This window comes from Loxodonta africana, chromosome 17, assembly GCF_030014295.1.
Source record: "Loxodonta africana isolate mLoxAfr1 chromosome 17, mLoxAfr1.hap2, whole genome shotgun sequence".
NCBI lineage: Eukaryota > Metazoa > Chordata > Mammalia > Proboscidea > Elephantidae > Loxodonta > Loxodonta africana.
In genome coordinates, this window is record NC_087358.1 from 36,026,993 (window position 1) to 36,049,318 (window position 22,326).

The 22,326-nt window shown below is 36.5% G+C and overlaps 1 protein-coding gene across 2 annotated transcripts in view; it reads left to right on the forward strand.

Moving 5' to 3' along the window:
* DACH1 (dachshund family transcription factor 1) overlaps positions 1-22,326 on the forward strand; it is a 488,298-nt gene that overhangs the window by 186,684 nt on the left and 279,288 nt on the right. For both annotated transcript variants that reach the window (XM_064270052.1, XM_064270053.1), the window contains exon 2: positions 12,271-12,386. In XM_064270052.1, the coding sequence (XP_064126122.1) occupies positions 12,271-12,386 (116 nt within the window). The remainder of the gene's footprint in view (positions 1-12,270; positions 12,387-22,326) is intronic.

A 22,326-nucleotide genomic window follows, 5' to 3' on the forward strand; every position in this document is an offset into this window, starting at 1 on the left:
ATAATGATTGGGATTTTAAAAGCAGCCTCTGCACGGTATTTCAGAGGAAAGAATCCCATGATAAAACAATCTCTAGTCAAGCTTGAAAGGACAATTGCCAGTGCCTTCTCCATCTCTGTGGTGTAGGCAGTTTACATCATAATTTTTTCTAATATGTAACATTAGTATTAAAAGGCTATTTATTAAAGAAAACACTTTCATAAAGTATTAAATAGAATTCAATTAATGTAAATCATATTAATGGCCACGTTTGGTGTTTATGTAACATCTATGTCAGGTAACAAATTGAGCATGTTATTAAATCTCTGCAGGCTGGAAACAGCATACCTTTATCTGTCTTAATACAGTCCTTTCATTAGTTCATCAGCCCAGAATCCTCCTGGGAGTATCAAGAAGTAGTCAGGGGGTCTCTGGATTCTGGGGTTGGTATCTGAATCTCTGTGTTTCAAGACCACGCTTCTTGACAGCTCCTCATGTATTACGCAGTGGAGGGGAATGGTGATTGTATGTATATTTCCCCCTAACAGATTTCTCAAATAAATTAGTTGTGTACATTTTCTACAGAGGTAGCATACAAATAGCTTGTCAGAGGAGGGTGAAAACAGTTTAGGCTGAGTCAGCCATCTTACCTCTGGCTTCACAAACAGGAAGACAAGATTTTCTCAGTCCTGACTTACCAGCTTCTGTTTTTTAGCTTCATTTGAAACTACATCTCCAAGGACCAATCGATGAATGTACACATAACTATCATCTTTACTTTTCTGATTTATGTGTGAAGATGCTTATCCAAAATCGTTGTGTGTGTGTGTAGGGGTGTAGACTTGGCTACTTTATCTGAGATTTATGACTGTGGTTGCTTTAGTACATAAAAATAACTGTATACTTAATAGTTTTTTTCTTTTTTTCTCATAGATTTCTTGTAATTTCTTTACAAAATATTTTCACCTTTTATATTAAAAACAAAGTGTCATTTGGAATTAAGATTGAGATATAAATTCTTATGGGAAAATGAAATAAAACTTAGCTGAACAATTAATTTCCTTGCTATGGATAGAAACCCCTGTTACAGTAAAATATTGAAAGGGATATGAGTTAGTTACTGGTTAGATTCAGTCTACGCAGTTGATTTTTTTTTTATTTTCATGGTGACTCCATGTGTATCAGAGTAGAACCATGCTCTGTAGTGTCTTCAATGAGTGATTTTTAAAAACAGATCACCAGGCCTTTCTTCTGATGTGTCTGTGGTGGTCTGGAACCACCAACCTTTTAGTTAGTACCCTGGCCTGTTAACCAGTTGCACAACCCAGGGATTCCCATGCAGTTGATTTTGTTCTTTTGAATTCCTCTAAAATTGTGACATCATGACAAATACATATTTAATGTAAGTAGATTAATCATGATGTCCTAAAAAGGCTTGACTAAAAATCAGTGCCTGCCACCTGCCTGACACATTTCTCAAGGTCAGAAAAAAAAAAAAAGGAAAAAACCAATCCTGTTGCCATCCAGTTGATACCAGCTCATAGAGACCCCATAGGTCAGAGGTATGGAAAGGTAAGATACGGCCTATACAACTATTAGAGAATGATTATGTGCTAGACCATATGAGACTAAAAGCTCTAAGGAAAGAAAGATGAGTATGGATTTGAGTAATTCAGGATTTCGTTACAAAGCACATGTGTATGTGCCTTTATGGTGTTTCCTTACTTAGCACCTCCTCCTCCTTTCTTTTGACTCACTCCTGCTTGCTCACACTTCATCTTTCCTGAAGCATTCCCAGAATGATGTTTTCACAACACTTCTTTGGAACATTTACCACAGTATTTAACCCAGTTTATTTTATTTCTCTTTATTCCTATCTGTTTCCCAAAACACACTATGAGTTTCTTGAAGGCAAGGACAGCATCTTTTTTATATTTCTATCACATTTTGTATGGTCAGGCACATTAACATACAAATTAACGGGAAAATAAGCTAGAGAGGCATCTTGCATGGTGCTCAGGCTTGGCCTCTGAAGCCACATCACCTTGGTTCACAATCTGGCTCTATGACTTTATACCTGATTTTTGGAATATTTGAATTATGATGTTGGTGAAGAATATTGAATAATACCACAAACTGCCAGAAGAACGAACAAGTCTGTCTTGGAAGAAGTACAGCCAGAGTGCTCCTTGGAAGCTAGGATGGCGAGACTTCGTCTCACATAGTTTGGACATGTTAACAGGAGGGACCAGTCCCTGGAGAAGGACATCATGCTTGGTAAGGCAGAGGTCAGGGGAAAAGAGGAAGACTCTCAATGAGATGGATTGACACAATGGCTACAACAATGGGCTCAAACGTAGGAACGATTGTGAGGAAGGTGTGGGACCAGGCAGTGTTTTGTTCTGCTGTACATAGGGTCGGTATGAGTTAGAACTGATTCAGTGCACCTAACAACAACATCTCCTGCAGAAGAGAGTTGGATAGCACTTTGAGATTGGAGCAATAGGTGTATATTGGGGCCAAATTAAAAATGATCTGTAAAAAGAGAATGATAGGCAACTGTAGCCACTGCACATTTATGAACAGGGTGGTGACATGTGCCAATAGAATAAAAGACAGAATACATGATTTACGGTTCAAACAAAATATAAACCAAAAAACCAAACCCACTGCCATTGAGTTGATTCCGACTCATAGCGACCCTATAGGACAGAGTAGAACTGCCTGATAGAGTTTCCAAGAGCGCCTGGCGGATTTGAACTGCCAACCTCTTGGTTAGCAGCTGTAGGACTTAACCACTATGCCACCAGGGTTTCCAAGCAAAATATAGCCAACAGTAATTGCAGATATCTAGTCATTTGAAATGCAACTTGAAAAGTTGCAAAATGAAACATTTTTTCTTTGTGATTATGGAATCCATAATTTCTATTAAAAATTAGTACAGGTATCACATGTTTTAGTTGGAATATATTGTAATATTAAATTTAATTTTTATAGAATATAGTTTTCAGGTATAATAGCAACTGTAAGTAAGAAGCTAATGGAGTATCAACTCTTCCCAAAACTTTTAAGACAGCCATTTACAATTGTTTCTAAGTATTTCAGGGTTTGCACCTTAAGTGATCCTAGTGAATTGTTTCAGATAATTGTAAGAAGTGTTTTGGGTAGAATCATCTGTGGCCAGAAGAATTATGGAAGAAAACAAAACTGCAAGGTAACTAAAAGCTAAAACATTTTGCTATCTAGGTAAATATGTCACCAAGTGAAACAGAAATAGTATCATCTCTGGGAGAAATATCATAGACGTGGATATATGTTGTCTTAAGTTTACAGAAAGACAAATAGAATTAAATTTATATATAAATTAACTAAATTTCTTTTGGTCTCATAAAATATTCATAAGATATACATATATATTTACTGATAAATCACTTGATATGCTGTACATCACTTACTATTGATACAAAGAATTCAGATTGACAGAAGACTGTATCAAGACCTCTGATCTGATATAGGTTCATCTTAAAAAAGGTATTCACTAAGTTGAAGGATATTAAACTAATTCACTCTAAGATTAATATGGCTAATATATTTTATGAATTTTAGAGAATGTTCTTAACCTGGCTGTTACGTGTAGCTTCTACAAAAAGAGGAGAGACGCTCATAAACGTTAGATGCTTGATTATCCGGGGTATGTAGGCTATCAAACAGGGACTCACTTAAATATTTTAGGTTGTCATTAATTGTTAACACTTAATTTGGAAATGCTTAAGTAGCTTAGCCACATTCCAATATGTTTTAAGTCTTATTTGGGGTAATTCCTTATTCTGTATTTAGCAGCACCAACTGAATTGGAGAATTCAGATGTTTTGTCAGTTCCTTGGAAACTGTCCTAATTCAAGCCTATGCAATGTGAGTTTGGGAGTCAGAGGCAACAATAATTCTTCCTCATCAGGGTAGCTAATTTCAACTCCATTTTTTTTTTTCTTATTTGTTGTGTTAGTAATGGTTTAAGTTAACTTATGTTAACCTTATGCTTTGCATAATTGCAGTATTTCTCTAACTCTTAGGTCAATATTTTTGGGTTAGATGACTATCTGCTTTGCAAACTTTTCTTTTTTTGTCAACTTTAATGGAAACTCCGTGTCCCTTAAGCAATAACTGCCCGTTTCAACCTCTTCTTTGCTCTGTGTAAACAGTAATAAAGTTGGTCTCTATGAATTTGCCTATTCTAGATATTTCACGTAAGTGGGATCATATAACATTTGTCCTTTCATGTCTGGCTTTTTTCACTCAGCATAATGTTATCAAGGTTCTTTTATGTTGTAGCATGTATCAGTACTTCATTTCTCTTTATGACTGAATAACATTCCATTGTATGTGTATAGCACATTTTAGTTATCCATTCATCTGTTGATGGATAACTGAGTTGTTTCTACCTTTTGGCTATTGTGAATAATGGTGCAGTGAACATGGTTGAACACGTATCTATTTGAGCCCCTGCTTTCAAATCTTTGGGTATATACCTAGGAGTGGAATTGCTGGACCGTGTGGTATTCTATGTTTAACTTTCTGAGGAACTGCCAAATTGTTTTCCACAGTGACTGTGCCATTTAACAATTCCACCAGCAATGGACGAGGGTTTCTATTTCTTCACATCCTCATTAGCACTTGTTATTTTCTGTTTTTGTGATAGTAGCCATCCTACTGGATGTGGTGGAAACCCTGGCAGTGTAGTGATTAAGTGCTGTCTATGGCTGCTAACCAGAAGGTTCACAGTTCGAATCCACCAGGCACTGCTTGGAAACTATGGAGCAGTTCTGCTCTGTCCTGTAGGGTCGCTGTGAGTCGGAATTGACTCGACAGCAATTTTTTTTTTTTTTTTTTTAATGGGAATGGATGTGAAACAGTATCTCCTTGTGTTTTTCATTTGCATTTCCCTAATGACTAATGATGTTAAGCATCTTTTCATGTGTTTCTTTGCAATTTGTATTTCTTTGCCAATTCAAGTCCTTTGTCCAGTTTTTGATTGGTTTGTCTTTTTGTTGTTGAGTTGTAATGGTTCTTTATATCTTTTGGATATTAAATCCTATCAGATACTTGGTTCCCAAGTGTTTTCTCCCATTCTGTAGATTGTCTCTTCAACTACAGAATCTTTTATAAAAGTTATTTTTTTAAATTTTCTTTCACAGAACACTTTTATTTTGTGTATTCATGTATTTACTCATTTAGTTAATATCCTGAATTACCTGCCTTGTAAAAAGCTGAGGGATTTTGTATTTTGTGCTCATGAGCAAGTCATCTGAGTGTGCACTCCAAGTGTCATCTAGTGACATTTTTAAAGTGTCTGTCCTATGGAACTGTGTATTTTGGTGGCAGTAAAAGAAAGAACTTCTCTTTGATGAGTTAGGTCATAGTATAATTTTATGGAAAAATATACGTGGCTAGGACACACAGCTACAAAGAGAACACAAAAAGCCCTATCAAATGTGGGACATGAGATTGAGCAAGTATGCACATTTTTCATTACTTCAAAAAAGGAATATATCCTTCAAAGTTTTATGAGATGTAGAAGAAAACTCCATGTGAAGGGAAAATAACGCCAGTCATACACTTTCTCAGATATTTTGATTGTTGCATTTCAGAAAACTGAAATGTGTTTTTCAAACATCTATGTATGTATCTCTATATTTCACCAAAAGAATCAGCTGATTTATTACCCTCCATAAAAAAAAAAAAAAAAATTTTTTTTTTAGTTTATTTATAAATGGGTAGTTTTCTTTACAAATGTGTTTTAACTTGTTACAAGTACAAACAACTTGTTAATTGTAAAGAAAACTACCCCTTTATAAACTAAGGATTCTAAATCAGTTGCTTCTTTTGGTGAAATATACATACATGAATGTTAGGAGGTTCTTTGAATTCTTTTGTGTCGGTAGATATATTTCCTGGGGTTGATTTAATCTGGGAGCTATCAGTGATTATTCCTACTATTCATATCTAATATATATAGTTTTTACAAGGATATCATTTTTACATATGACCTTCTGCTTTTTAACAGATATTTTAGTACTGAAATGGAGAGCAAAGAAAGATTAAGAGAACAGTTATACCCAATTAATACTGTGGATAGAAGTAAATCTTAGGCACTCATAAAAAAGTTTAGCCAGGATCATGATTTGTCCACAATGAATAATTTGAAAATTACAGTCAACATTATTGAAGTGTTAAATTCACTTAAAAGTTATTTTTTTTTTAGTATTTTAAACGTAATGCATGCTTATAACAGAAATTTAAATCTGTAGATGTCAAAAATTATGTATTTTAATCCAGCAATAATTAAAATATAAATATATATTTTAAATCCAGCAATAATTACCTTTAAAATTTTAATGTTTCCTTCTCATGTTTTTTCTACATATATTTATTCCTTGCTTTACTTTAATTTTTGTATCCTTCATATGCTGTTATGTCCACTGCTGCAGTTTTGTACCTTGCTTTTTCACTTTTATTTCAGAACATAAGCCTTTCCCTGCATTACCAGAGACTCCTTATAAATATCACATTTCATGATTACATAATGTTCAAGTAGCTTTTTAAATTATTAAGCAAGTGTACCTGCAGAATCAGAAATAAGTTTATTCATATATGTATTTATTTTTATATATTTACATATTTGAAGTTCTCATATCTTGGCTTTCTTCTGAGAAGCAATTTACTAGAAAAAATATGCAGAATATAAAAGTAGATTTGGACAGATTTGGACCTTTGCTGGGGTAACTAGATAAGAGATGGCAAATGAAATTTTATAGGTTAACTGAGCAAGGCACTTTGACCCCTAAATGCTTGTTTGTGTCCCCAACCTAATCTCAAGGCTCACTTGCTACCATGTATTTTTCTGCTGCACTCTTACCCCACAGACTACTTAATTTTTCTTCCCTTCTCAAAGAATGAAATTTTTCCTTTACTCTTACAACTCTGTTCTCTAGTCCAGAGCTAGGCTTTTTTCTCTTGGATGAATGAATGATTGAATAGAACCCTTCTTTACTGCTCTAGTCAGGCGGGATTTAGAACCATAATCTCTACTGGGCAGCTACTTTCGCATTTCCAAATTTGCAGCCATCACAGACTCATTCTGGATTTTAATTGTTTCTCTGCCCCAATCCTAGAGGAATACAATTGAACTTAATTTCTCAAGAACTACTGCAGTGATTATCAGAAGATGATGTCTATGGAGAAGATTGCAAATTGAAAAATCTGTAAAGCACCTTCTCTGTAACGTTTCAACATTGAATCCATTTAACTTCTTGTTAATTCATATCACTTGTGTTTTCCTTTGTTAAGTTGGATTTTGATTTTGCCCCAACTAAACACAATAAATGGGGAGAGTTGGTAAGCATTATGCAGTTGTGAGAGAGAGACAGAAATTAGGATGCAACTTATTTTGTGATGTTGATTAAAGAGAGAATACCACCCAGTGATATGTATGGAACGCAGTCTTTATATCCAGCTGGAGGAAATGGTGTGCCTGAGTGGGTTCCTAAGTATTTGGGTATTAAGTGTGGATTGCTGTCCTTTTTTAGGGAAGATGGCTGAAAATGCTAAAGGCTGTTTTCTGGCTAATGTGTAAAGCTGGCAAAAACAATTACAAAGTCATAAATTGTGATTTCATTTATGCTAGTAAAGGCAATAACTTATTTAGAGGGGCCTTCTGCTTTGATTAGAACTAGGAGTGTTCAGCTTGCTCTGATCCCCTGGGGTAGAGTTGGGTTACTGTTATAGATAACGATGCTTGAACACAGCTACTATTGAGGCAATTGATCATTATAAAATGATATGCTTTTGCTAATTGTTTTACTTACTTTTTTCAGTTAATTTTTTAAAAATCTTTTATAAGATATTTGATTTCAAAGAAGGTATACAGGGCTACTTTTATAAAAAACCCAAAATAATCCCGCTTTAATCAGATGCTCAGAGAAGTTAGCTTACCTGACCAAGTTCAACCATAAAACCAAACCAAACCAGCTGCCATGGAGTTGATTCCAATTTAGGGCGACCCCATGTGTGCACTCCATAGGGTTTTCAAGGTTGTGACCTTTCAGAAGCAGATCACCAGGCCTGTCTTCCCAGGAGCCTCTGGGAGGGTCTGAACCTCCAACCTCTGTCAAGCACTTAACAGATTGTGGCACCCAAGGACTCGCATCAAGGTCCACCTCTAGTAAATTGATAAAGCCTGATCTGTAAAGACAACAGAACCTGCCTTGGTGGTTACAACACTCTACATGCTCCCTTGGAAGTTCCTGAAATCTCTGTTGTTAGGAATTTAAATATTCAAGTATTTTACAATTATCTTCCCTTTTAGGAAACTTTTAGGTAGCATAGTGGTTAAGTGCTACGGCTGCTAACCAAAGAGTCGGTAGTTCAAATCTACCAGGCGCTCCTCAGAAGCTCTGTGGGGCAGTTCTACTCTGTCTTATAGGGTCGCTATGAGTCGGAATAGACTCAACGGCACAGGGTTTTGTTTTGTAGAGTCTTCAAACCCTCTAGGAGTTAGTCATCAAGACTGCAGTAAGGGTAAAATACAGAGCTTGCCAGTAAGGGGACCTAACTGAAGGGACAGAGGAAAAGTCTTGTTAATAAATAAATAAACCTTCCAACTTCCCCTCAGCCAAGAAGTTGTGACTAACTCCAAGGATTGGTTCTCAGTAGTCTTGTTCTTTAGTAAAAGGTTAAATGCGTTGACTTTGACTTGCCCTTCCAAATCTTTTCTCTCAATCCCCTCCACTCTTTGCATAGATATTTCAAGACTATGCTCACACCTAATTGTAAAGTAATCCCCAGTAGGGTGTTAGTTGATGGCTTTAGGGTGTTACCTGGCAAGGGTATTTGCATTTTAATGGAAGGCTTTAAAAGATCTTAAAGTTTCAGGACTGAAAGCAATAAATCTCTATTGGTGGAATTTGAGGTAATATGATAGATGGGCAGGAGATGTCTGGAGTGAGAGGAGCCCACTGGGTCTATTCAAATCACAGCTTGAAGTAAAAAGCTCCTATTTAGTGGCCTAGCTCTTAAGTCCTGAGTGAGGGTGGTGAGGACAGCTCCTGTGGCCTGAATAATAAACTGCTCTTGAACCATCTCATTTTCTTTAAAAGCAAAACAAATTAAAGTGCTAAAATTTCAAATATTAACCTTGTTTTCATTTCCTACTTTCTCTATGGTATCTTGCTTGAGATATTCCAATACCTCCATTCTTTTTCTCTGGTCTGCAGATGTGTTTTTAGAATTACCTTCTGACTCAGAGTTCCAAGCTTTTTTTGTGCTTTACTTTTCATTTCCTAGAAGGTTTGATAGACGTAGGTTTGATATCACTGGAATGGATACAGAAGGTTCTTGAATCATTTGGGGGAAATGACTTCATAAATTGTTTTAACATTTAGTTAAAAACATGTAGTGAGCCAAGCAGTAAGCTAGGTTTTAAGGACACAAAGACATATTTGATGTATTTTCTGCTATACAGTCTTGGAAGTGAAAAAATAAACAGATTATTAAAATCTAGTGCAGAAAGAGCTATAATAGAATTGTTTACCACAGACTATCACAGTTCATGGAAAAATTGTTAGAGAAGCGATTATTAAGAAGGATTATTAAGGTTTAGCCAGGTAAAGTGGAGATGAGGATGGGAGGTATAGACAAAGCCTTTGATGGCAAAGGAGGCAGCATCTATAAAAGTAATGTAATAGGAGACCAAGGCAACTCAGGAAGCTGTTAAGACATTTATTACGGCCAAATGTAAGTAATGAATGTAAGAATAAATTGATGAGACTAGAAAAGTAAGCAGTGAGCAAGTAATGGAGGGCCATTCATATCTTTAAGCAAATGGAAGACATAATCAGACTTGCATTTTAGAAAAATCCTTCTGGAATCAGTGTGGAGAGTCATCTAGAGGCTAGACTCTGGAGTGGGACATACAGTGTGAAAAGTCATCTAGACTCGAGTGGAACATAGCTGGAGATATGGCATAGAAGAGTTTGGAAAGCTGTAAAGTAAATCAAGCAAGAAATGAGGGCTTGATCCAGAAGTTTGGAGTGGGGAGAATGAATTGGAGATATATCCTCAGAGCAATGGTAGTTGAGTATACAAGAGAAGGAAAAGACATAGCTGAGTCCTGGAGTTTTGGCTTAGTCAGTTAGGTACCATTTCTCTGAACCAAGGAAGAGGAATAGGTTTTAAGGGGTAAGTGCTGAGTTCATATTTGGAGAAGCTAAATCTTAGATAGTTTAGACCTTCCAAGCAGAGATTTCTAGTAGACGTGAGTCTAGTACATTTATATCTTTCTGAATCCGCAGAGGGAAATTTGGGCTTTAGAAATATATTTAGTTGTTAGTTCTTACCATCTAAGTGATAACAATACAGGGGATCACTCAGGGAGAATGGGGACTATGAGGGGGCTATTGATAGACCCGAGGCAAATCATAGGAGTTAAAAAGCCAAAAGAACATGAAAGTAATATGGAAGAATGAATAAGAAGTAGCCAGGGAGATACTTCAGAACAATAAGTAGGAGAGAATAGTGTCCCTATTGGTTAGCAAAAACAGAAGCAAACACAAACAAGCAAAACCCACAAAACCCTACCTCCTTGCTCTAGGTCCTAAGCCCTCCAGGATTCTGGCTCCAGGCAATGACTGCAGGAATATCAATCTCTGTTCTCTTCATACTAGTTTCGCTTCAGTGGATTACTCCTTGCATTTCCATACATTTTCACACCACCAAACCTTTTTCTCCTTCTAACTGGCATGCATTTTTCTTCCATTCTTTTCTTCTTTAAGTCTAACTCATCATTATGAATTATCTTCTAATGTTTCTTGTTGTTGTTAGTTGCTGTCCGGTCAATTCCAGACTCATGGTGACCCCATGCACGCAGGGTAGAAATGCTCAGTAGGGTTTTCAAGGCTGTGACCTTTTGGAATCAGATCACCAGGCCTTACTTCCGAGATAACTCTGGGCGGATTTGAATGATTAACCTTTCAGCACTTAACCATTTGGCACATATGAGCAGATGCTGGAAGCCGTGGTTGCATAGTGGTTAAGAGCTACAGCTGCTAACCAAATGGTCGGCAGTTCAAATCCTCCAGGTGCTCCTTGGAAACTCTGTGGGGCAGTTCTACTCTGTCCTGTAGGGTTGCTGTGAGTTGGAATAGACTTGATGGCAAGAGGTTTGGTTTTGGTTTTTGGTAAGCAGATACTTGATGGAACAGCATTTCAGAAATTACATTCATGATATACAGACAGAAAGTGAAAACATAATACTAAGAATGTTGATTCGTGACTTGCTCATATGATATTCTTGATGTCATTCTCATGCAAGTATAGTGAATACTTGCCTCCCCTTTACCTTCTGCTTTTATTAATAATAATAATAATCTTGTGCAATAGGCATGTAAAGGACAAATACTGCTAAAACACAAGGTATTTTTATTTATCTTAAAGGCAGATTTAAGTTGCTATACCGCCACGTTCTCGAAGATGTCCTACAAATAATCCTAAATCTTTTCAATTTATTTTAGTATAGTAAGAGTAAGGCAACCTAGTGAGACTGTTCACTTAACTAAAATAAGGGTTAAATGGTAACTTGACTTATCTTTTAAATGACAAAAAATAAAGAAATTGCAAGACCTTTTCACACATTAGATATGTATTGTCATTTATCATCTAGATATCAGGCTAGCAGTGCGAAGTAATAAAACATATCATCGAAAAATGTGCTATAGGTCTGAATCACTCTTTCATTCCACCTCCCAGCTAACTGTAGTATTAAATCAAACAAGCAGAACATTTCCTTAGGCAGCCATTGCCTTTTAATTTCCTGAAGAACCTTAAAATATCATTCATTACAAGTACTACACATATTTGGTTTTTAAAAGTCTCATAAATCAATAGCAGGCTGACTGTAATAATTATTACAAGTTAGTGCATAATTTTCGTGCTGAAGGCTGCATGCAGAACTTTAGCATATGCAAACGAGGCAATTCAAACTGTGTATAGATATTAATATGAAGAAGCAGGTAACGAGGTGCAGGCTATGAATTATGCATCAGGAGTGGCTGATCTTCAATGAGGAAAATGAATTCAGCCTGTAATCTAATTAGTGATGGAAGTCTATTACATCTAACTGCAAACGCAACCGTCCTTGAAACAAATTTATTTACAGTCCATGTTACCACTTGAAACAACTTTGAAATGATGTGTAAGACAACAGCTTAATTGTAAAAATTTTTTGTTTGTTTGTTTCAGTTCTAGACCTGGAAGACCTCCTAAGAGGACTCAAAGTGTCACCTCCCCTGAGAACTCTCATATCATGCCACATTCTGTTCCCGGCCTCATGTCTCCTGGAATAATCCCTCCAACAGGTAAGAGTGTAACTTATTTAAACCAAAAAATATTAAAAATCAGCCAATCTCATAGCTTTTATATATACTAATGCTTATGTAGTTATCTACATACATCAGTTATATTTTGTGCAAAATAAGACAATTAATAGCAAAACCACATTATAATCACCACTATCCTTTATTTAAAATAAAATGAAAGAAGTTAAATTGAGCATAGGGCTAGGAGTTATTTCAATTAATCTTCTCAACAATATCAAATAGTAAACTACTATCCTTGTTTTGCTTTTAAGAAATGGATGCTCAGAGAGAGTATATGACTTTCTCAAGGTCAATCAGCTGGTACCTGTTAGTGGTTATTCAAATCCAGGTCTTTTTTCTAAATGTATCTCTTATTCCATAAACAACAACAATAACAACCAAAAAACAGTTGACACCAAGTCAATTCTGACTCATAGAGACCCTGTGTGTATCAGAGTAGAACTGTGCTCTATAGGGTTTTCAATGGCTGTGATCTTTAGGAACTAGATCACCAGTCCTTTCTTCCGAGGAACCATTGGGTAGATTAGAACTGCCAATTTTTTGGTTAATAGTCTAGCACTTAACCATCTGCATCACCCAGGGACTTCTCTCATTGCATAATATGTATAGAAGTAGATAGAAATGCATCCAAACAAAAGAGAATAACTGTCAAATTGGAGACCTCTACTTGGAAATGTCTCTTAATTTTTTCTCAGACTATAATGTGAATAAATTTCCATTAGAAACCCTTTAGGAAGATTTTTAGTTCCTGAAATATTGAAAATGTATAAGTAAAAAGACAGCCTTGACCATATAAGCTCTAAACCATAAACAACTTTAATAATGTACTGTTTGTAAAAATATTTTTCTACCACCTGAATGTGCTTATTAATTTTTTTATTTACTTTACACACACATTTGCCTAGGTTCCATGTTCTGTTGAAAACTGAGCCAGATCCATGCACAAATTAAAAGAATAATTAAGTATCTTCCTTACATATACAATATCATATATATATAATCTTTGCACTCATGTTTGCTGTGGAGATAGACACATAAACACATTTGTCATGTCACTTAACAGATACAGGATAGATAATAATTTGGCAAGATGGGAAGAGTCTTTATTTATTTATTCCCTTCTGAAATCAAATATCAATGTTTTCTTTTTCTTTTATAACACCCATCTTTCTCTGTGCTCTAATATGATCTTGGGTAACCTGATTTCACAATCCATATTTGGTTAAATACTCCTTGAAGGCAAGGACTGTTTCTAATTCATCTTTATTTCCTTGGAAGCATCTGAATAGTTTCTTCTGTCTTGTGGACATTTATCAAACAGAAATTGAGTTGAATTTGAAACTATTTGCTCACTTTATATATTTAATTAATTTTTTTCCAGTCAGACACCAAAAGTTCTTAATAGTAAACAATTTAAATTTCAATGGAGATTTGTTTTTTATGCTGACTTGGCTGATGTAAAATTGAGATGTGGAAAAATGAATTCAAAGGCCAAAAGGTACCCAATAGTGGGATCGCTATCATCATTTCTATATTTTATTTATTCATGTTTTTCAGATCAGTAATTAATCCTATTTCCTGAAATTCTAATCCCAAATTTGGGGATTGGAAAAGAAATAGGTAATATTTTCAAAGCTTTTACAATTTATATTTTGCTAATATACTACATAGGCTAGATAGAAGTATAATCTTATTATTTATTTATTTTTTTTTGGTATGTTTCATGGTTAAAAGACTTGAATGTGCTAGAGGAAAGACCTGAGTCTTTGACTCAGTTAACCTCTTCTCAATGAATTATGTTTCAGAGATTTGAAAACATGATCGTTTTAGCAGTCATTATTCCATATTTGGTAAATTTGTGTTGGCTCCCAAATGTTATTAATCACAGTAATCTTATGGGGAAAAATATTCTAGATTTTATCAATATTAAAATAGGGAAGATCTGATTCCAAATTATCTGCCCACATTTAATCTTTTAAGATGAAGACAATAAATATTTCATTACCACAGTAGTGATGAAATAATGCGATGCCATAATAATTAACATTATTACATAACTTTAGGGTAAGCAAAGTTCTCAGATATCTAAAGTTTATATGCCAAAACAAAAATACAAATATGTTATTTTTGATGAACCACTTTCTAAAATATAATTGCACATTTTCCTGGCTTGTTGAACAGAGACACTGAAGGTAATTTGCACTTGTCTCATTGTAATGGACACTCATGTATGAAGTAGGATTTACTGTATATGTATTTCAGTTGCTATACCCTTCTTCTCAAACACTCTTTTTTTACATTTGTCCTTTCTGACGTGTGGTGAACTCAGAAACCAGGACTTCTGTCAAGCTAATTAAGCAGTATGTTGAAAAAGACATTAAGCAATCATGTTCTAGAGAAAGGTGAGGACGTGGTGGTTCATCAGGAGAGTTGAATGCATTGGCAAGTGGGTCATGGACAGTTCAGTGCTCTATAAATTCTTGTAAAGGGGTTTAGGTGGGAAGTGTGAATTACTATTGCCCATTTCATTTAATTTCAACTTTTAAACATTAGTCCAAAGATTTGAGGTTGCCAAGAGTTTGACAGTGGCACATGAGTGGTCTTATCTTAATGTGTTCAATATGATTTATTTTTACATAAAGTCCCTCCAGATCAAGAAGTTTAGATTTCCGGGAATACTGAGTAATATCCACATCCACTGGAGAACATGTTATTTCCTATTTCAAAAGTAACATTAACTAGAAATCTAATGGTCTTAAAGAAATCTTATAGCTCTCCAAGGAGTGTAACAGCTTTCTCTCAGGGAGTACTTAGTGTACTGGGAGAAGTTGTTTCAATATGAATATGTAGACTTTTATATACTGGAAGTTTATTTCTATTGTCTACTTAAAAAAAAAAAAAAGAAAGACACTTTTTTCTTCCCAAAGTGAAGAGAGTGAAGTGTGTTATTTATATATCAATATTGTGGGTAACTACTTTGATAACATCTCTACTATTTTTTACCTGTGAGTTTAGATTTTATTATTTTAATTTGGACTTAACAGTCTACACACCTTCTCCTCACTTACCGACTATCTTGTTATTTGACATTTCACATTCACGACAATGGTAAAAAATCTTCTATTTTGTGCATTGATGATGCACATCTGGCAGTAACGAATGCTGAAGCACCAGGCTAGTTATGTTAAAGTTAATGCATCAGCTTGGCTGGGACATGATTCTCAGTGGCTTGGCAGTTACATAATGATGTAATTTGGCAGTTATGTAATGATGTGTGTCTTAGTCACCTAGTGCTGCTATAATAGAAGTAACACAAGTGGATGGCTTTAACAAAGAGAAATTTATTTCTTCACAGTAAAGTAGGCTAAAGTCCAAATTGAGGGCATCAGCTCCAGAGGAAAGCTTTCTGTCTCTGTCAGTCTTCTCATCAATCTTCCCCCAAACTAGGAGCTTCTCCATGCAGGGACCCTGGGTCCAAAGGTTGTGCTCTGCTCCCACCACTGCTTTCTTGGTGGTTTGAGGTCCCTCTTCTCTGCTTGCTTCCCTTTCCTTTTTATCTCTTGAGAGATAAAACATGGTGTAGGCCACACCCCAGGGAAACTCCTTTTACACTGAATCAGGAATGTGACTTGGGTAAGGGTGTTACAATCCCACCCAATCCTCTTTAACATAAAATTACAATCAGAAAATGGAGGACAACTGCACAATACTGGGAATCATGGCCTAACCAAGTTGACACATATTTTGGGGGATGACAATGTAATTTGGCAGTTGTGCAATGATGTGGACATTTTCCATTTGTGATCTGATGTTGTCATTCTCTATTTTCACATAACACCAATTTTCACATAACGACCTGATCTATGGAACATAAGCATATCAATAAGTGAGGAGTGGGTGTAGTTATTACCAGTACCTTTAAAAGATTTGGAAATCATATTTCTAAAATAAGTAAAAATAAATCAAAACAAACAAATATATTAACTTCGAAAAACAAATAGAAACAAACAAAAACCAAAATCTAGTCTCTTCCAAGATTGAAGTTGTGGTCTACCTATAAATGTTGCTTGTACTTCTGTGCTTAGAATAGTAGTATTTGAAAAGCAGAAAAAGATGCAAATTTGCCTTCCAATTAGCCTAAATTGGACTGAAAAAGAAAATTTATTAATTTTAAAAAGTGTGTAAAATTCAGCAATTTGTTTCTAACCATTCCCTAATCCTTACTTTTTAACAACTAAACATTGGAGTTAAATATATTCTTTCCTATAAGTCTCCTTTTCTGAAAGAAAATACTACTATTTTTATATTTTAATAGTTTTTACATTCTATCAGCCCTAATAATATTATGTACATAGGTGTCTGTAATTAAAAAAAAAAAAAATCGAGGCTGCTTATGATGTTTTAATTCTTTTTTGTTTTGGTTGTTGCTTGCGTATGCTTGTGTGTAACCTTAGAAAGGGGCGTGGGCAGATGGTGATAATTCCCAAAATTTATGGCTGTCACCAGATGCTATAGCAACTAGAAGCTGAAGTTAATGAAAGAAAGAAGGTTCTTTGTAGAGGCTCAAACCAATACCTCCTGCAGAGCGTACTATATTTATTTGGACTGAGCACTTGTCATAAATCATTTTTAATAATAAATACCAGTCTGGAATAAATTCATCCTAGCAACAGAGTTCCAATAACATTCATACTTTTTATAGGCTCATGTCTATTTTACAATTAGGGAAAGGGTTATTTAGGAATCCAGAATATTCACCTCTTGTGCCAGGAGTACAATTTGAATAGAGAATTTGGCCAGCTTCCTGATTTTATGATTAGAACAGAAAGACTGGCTTCAAAATACAAATTTTATATATGTATTACAAGAGTAATTATATGAGTCTAAAGTATTAGCATTTAACATTAAAAGAAAAGTTAATCAATATATCCATATTTTTTTTTTTAAATACACTCAGACCAAATAAATGAATGATTTATACTTTGGAACATAACCATACTTCTTGGACATGTCTTTTCTCTCACTGTGACCTGATAGACCTATAACCAATATACGTTCAGGGTAAAGAAAGCAATTGTCTACACTCCAAATCAAACCACTGCCGTTGAGTCGATTCCAACTCATAGTGACCCTTTAGGAGAGAGTAGAACTGCCTCATAGGGTTTCCAAGGCGGTAAATCTTAACACAAACAGACCGCCACATCTTTCTCCCATGGAGTGGCTGGTGGGTTTGAAGAGCCAACCTTTTTGCTTAGCAGCTGAATGCTTTAACCACTGTGCCACCAGGGCTCCTCTGTAGACACACAGATGCATTTATGAGTACTTATAACTTGTAATTTATCATTTTGGGAAATATACTGGTGGAGGGCAATATTAATCAAGAGTTAATCGCATTGAAACATGCTTGTCTTAGAAAAGATTAAAGGGAAATACTCTCATGTGGATTTATAATTCAAAACATATTTTCATAGGGTATGTTTATTTTTCTGTTAAATATTACTAACCAGGAACAACATCTGAACTACCTCTTTTTGTAATAGCAGACTTTATAATATTAAAAATGCATTAAATACTTCAACTTCTCAGGAGGGAATTCATATTTTGGAACTGTGTGCTGTATGTTCAGAATTTTATTATAACAAATGCTTTGTATTCCATGGGGAAACTTGTAAGTAAGCATAACAAAAATGCACAAGTAAAGAAGCAGACAAAAATGGATTGATCATCTTAACTAATAAATAAAACATAACAATCTACTAAATGCCTTACTCAAAGAGTAAATAAGGTATAAACTATTGAAACCACTTATGTTTGTGTGGTATGTCTATGTAGGTGTTTTCATACATTTATATATAGGGAATATATATGAGGCTTAATTCCTGGGCATTTTTAGGTAGTACATTGAATCTGTAAGTATTTAACATGTGATCACCTTTATATTTTTCTTGAAGAGAAAAATAAAGTAATATGCATTCTTTTTCCTTTTTTGGAAGGCTAATATAAATACTAAGGAAACCTGGTGGCTCAATGATTAAGCACTAGGCTGCTAATTGAAAGAACAGCGGTTCAAACCCATCAGCCACTTCAAGAGAGAAAGGACCTGGCAATCTGCTTCTGTAAAGACTACAGCCTAGGAAACCCCATGGGGCAGTTTTACTCTGTCCTATAGGGTCACTCTGAGTTGGCACTGACTTCAGGGCATATAATGATAACTGTAAATACTAGCTTTCATGTTGTAATTTACTTACTTTTAAAACTTGTGAACAGTAGTAGTTTCCTGTGGTTGCTGTGGCAAATTACCACAAACTTGGTGTCTTAAACAACAGTAATGTATTCTCTCACAGTTGTGGAGGCCAAAATCAGAATACCTGGGCTGAAATCAAGGTGTTGGCAGGGTCACACTCCCTCCAGAGTCTTCTAGGGAGAATTTGTTCCTTGCCTTGTCCAGCTTCTGATGGCTGCCAGCATTCCTTGTCATGTGGCGGCATCATTCCAAACTGCTTCCATTTTTCCATTGCTTTCTTCTCTTCAGTCCGTGTGTGCACGTGTGTGCATGTGTGTGAAACTTCCCTATGCCTATCTCTTATAAGGACATTTATGATTGTGTTTAGGACCTAGCGGGTAAACCCATATAATATCTTTAACTTAAGCACAACTGAAAGTACTTTTTTTTCCATATAACGTTGCATCCTTAGATTCTGTTAATTAGAAAGTGGTCATATATTTAGAGGTCATTATCAGTCTACCATAAACACCCAGTGTAAAAATGGTGTGGGAGAGGCATCTGACTTCCTCTAACTTCACAAGGGGGAGGGAAAATAAAGATGAACAGCCCATGGCTGATTCCTATGAGGCAGAGGTCAGACATGCCTCCTCTCTCCACCACCTTTACCGATTCTGACATCAACCATCCCTCCCATGGAAACCTGTACTTCTCTGAGGGTTCAATAATTCGTTGCAGTGGCCACACAGAACTCACAGACAATACTCATGATTATGGGGTTTATAAGGGAAATAACAGATTACAATTCAGGTTTAGGAACACTCAAGATACAGTTCTTCCATCGGGACAGCCTCTTCCCAGCCGTGCCTACAGACACACCCCTCTCTGGCTCCTCGGCCTCTGCCCTGCTCTGGCAAGTGTTACAAAGTTCTTTTGCCTCTGCCAATAAGTACTCAGAGCCACCCCAATCAATCAGTAAGACTTGACTCAAAGACACTCAGCTGTCTTGCTACATGGGCCAGGAAACCCACTGCACTATCTCCTGCTGGTCTCTCCTACTGATCTCTCCTGCCACTGTTTCTCTGCTACCACTTCTCGGCCACCTCTTCTCACTGTCTTCAGTGCCACCACTCTCTCTGTCTCTGTATGTCTCTCTCTTTCTCTCTATTGGCCTCCTGGTTCCAAGAGCATCTCAGCACAGGAATCCTGGGTCCAAAGGATGTGCTCTGTTCTTGGCTCTTCTTCTTTGGCAGTGGTGAAATCTTCTCTTTTGTGCCTCTGGAATGGCTCATTTTAAGCCAAACAGAATGGCAAAACTAACTAATCCCCTCATTACAGTTCCGTATACCTTATTAGCATAGTCCCTTTCAATCACTTGGGTAGAAGTTACAAGATCATGACAAAAAGAGCCACATGAAGCGATTCATTACACTGCACCCAGGGAGTCACTGGGCGAGGTATTGTGAGAGGTTCAAGCATGACGTGGAAGACATACACACAGACAGCCTCTGTGAGATTTTGGCATTTGTGCCTATTGCAAAGAAAAGTGAGTCAACTGAATGTGGAAATTATCAAACAAGGTCATTAATGTCACACACAAGAAAAATTTTCCTGGAGATTATTTTAAAATGGTTGCAGCAATACATTGACAGGGAACTGCCAGAAATTCAAGCCAGATTCAGAAGAGAACGTGGAACCAGGAATATCATCGCTAATGTCAGATGGATCCTGGCTGAAAGCAGAGAACACCAGAAAGACGTTGACCTGTGTTTTATTGACTTTGCAAAGGCATCCGGCTGTGTGGATCATAATAAATTATGGATAACATTGCAAAGAATGGGAATTCCAGAACACTTAATTGTGCTCATGAGGAGCCTGTACGTAGACTAATAGGTAGCCCTTCAAACAGAACAAGAGGATACTGTGTGGATTAAAATCAGGAAAGGTGTGCATCAGGGTTGTATCCTTTCATCATACTTATTCAATCTGTATGCTGAAAAAATAAGCTGGACTATATGAAGAAGAAAGAAGCATCAGGATCGGAGGAAGGCTTAGTAACAACCTGTCGTGTGCAGATGACATGACCTTGCTTGCTAAAAATGTAGAGAACTTGAAGCACTTACTGATGTAATGAAGATCAAGGGCTACAGCCTTCAGTATGGATTACATCTCAACATAAAGAAAGCAAAAATCCCCACACCTTCACCAAGAAGTAACATCATGATAAGTGTAGAAAATATTGACGTTATCAAGGATTTCATTTTACTTGGGTGCATAATCAACTCCCATGGAAGTAGCAGTCAAGAAATCAAAGGACATATTTCACTGGGCAAATCGGTTGCCAAAGATCTCTTTAAAATGTTAAAAAGCAAAGATGTCACTTTGAGGACTAAAGTATGCCTGACCCAAGCCATGGTGTTTTCAGTGGCCTCGTGTGCATGCAAAAGCTGGACAATGAATAAGGAAGACCAAAGAAGAATCGATGCCTTTGAATTATGATGCTGGTGAAGAATATTGAATATGCCATGGACTGCCAGAAGAATGAACGAAATCTGTCTTGGAAGAAGTACCACCGGAATGCTCCATAGAAGTCAGAATAATGAGACTTTATCTCATGTACTTTGGACATGTTATCAGAACAGACCAGTCCCTAGAGTAGGATGTCATATTTGGTAAAGTAGAGGGTCAGTGAAAAAGAGGAAGATCCTCAATGAGATGGATTGAAACAGTGGCTGCAACAATGAGCTCAAACATAGCAATGATTGTGAGGATAGCAGAAGACCAAGCAGTGTTTCAGTCTGTTGTACATAGGGTCCCTATGAGTTGGAGCCGACTTGAGGGCACCTAACAACAACAAAGGATTTCTGGGAGAAATTAAGCATCAGATTTATAAATGGAAATATTGGCAATATAACACAGTTTCTAAAATCCTATCTAAGCATTGTTAGACTGTAGATTAAAGATTTAGATTTTGGAACCTAATGCAGATAAGATGCTCTCTGTCTGGATGCTGCAGCTCGTTCCTGCTGTCTTGCCTGCCAATATTGGAATTGATCGGTTTCTGCAGCCTGTGAGCCAGAACCCTGCAGCCTGACCTGTCAATCTTGTGTTTGCCAGCCCCTGAGACTATGTGATCAGGAGGAGCTTCCAGCCTGGCCCATGGACTTGGAATTTTCTAGCCTCTACAACTAGGTGCCCACCACGTGTCTCTCAGTTTGTTGTACTGTGGGGGCTTGTGTGTTGCTGTGATGCTGGAAGCTATGCCACCGGTATTCAGATACCAGCAGGGTCACCCATGCAGGACAGGTTTCAGCTGAGCTTCCAGACTAAGACAGACTAGGAAGAAGGACCTGGCAGTCTACTTCTGAAAAGCATTAGCCAGTGAAAACCTTATGAATAGCAGAGGAACATTGTCTGATATAGTGCTGGAAGATATGCCCCCCAGGTTGTAAGGCACTCAAAAGATGACTGGGGAAGAGCTGCCTCCTCAAAGTAGAGTTGACCTTAATGATGTGGATGGAGTCAAGCTTTCGGGACCTTCATTTGCTGATGTGGCATGACTCAAAATGAGAAGAAACAGCTGCAAACATCCATTAATAATCGGAACCTGGAATGTACGAAGTATGAATCTAGGAAAATTGGAAATCATCAAAAATGAAATGGAACGCATAAACATCGATATCCTAGGCATTAGTG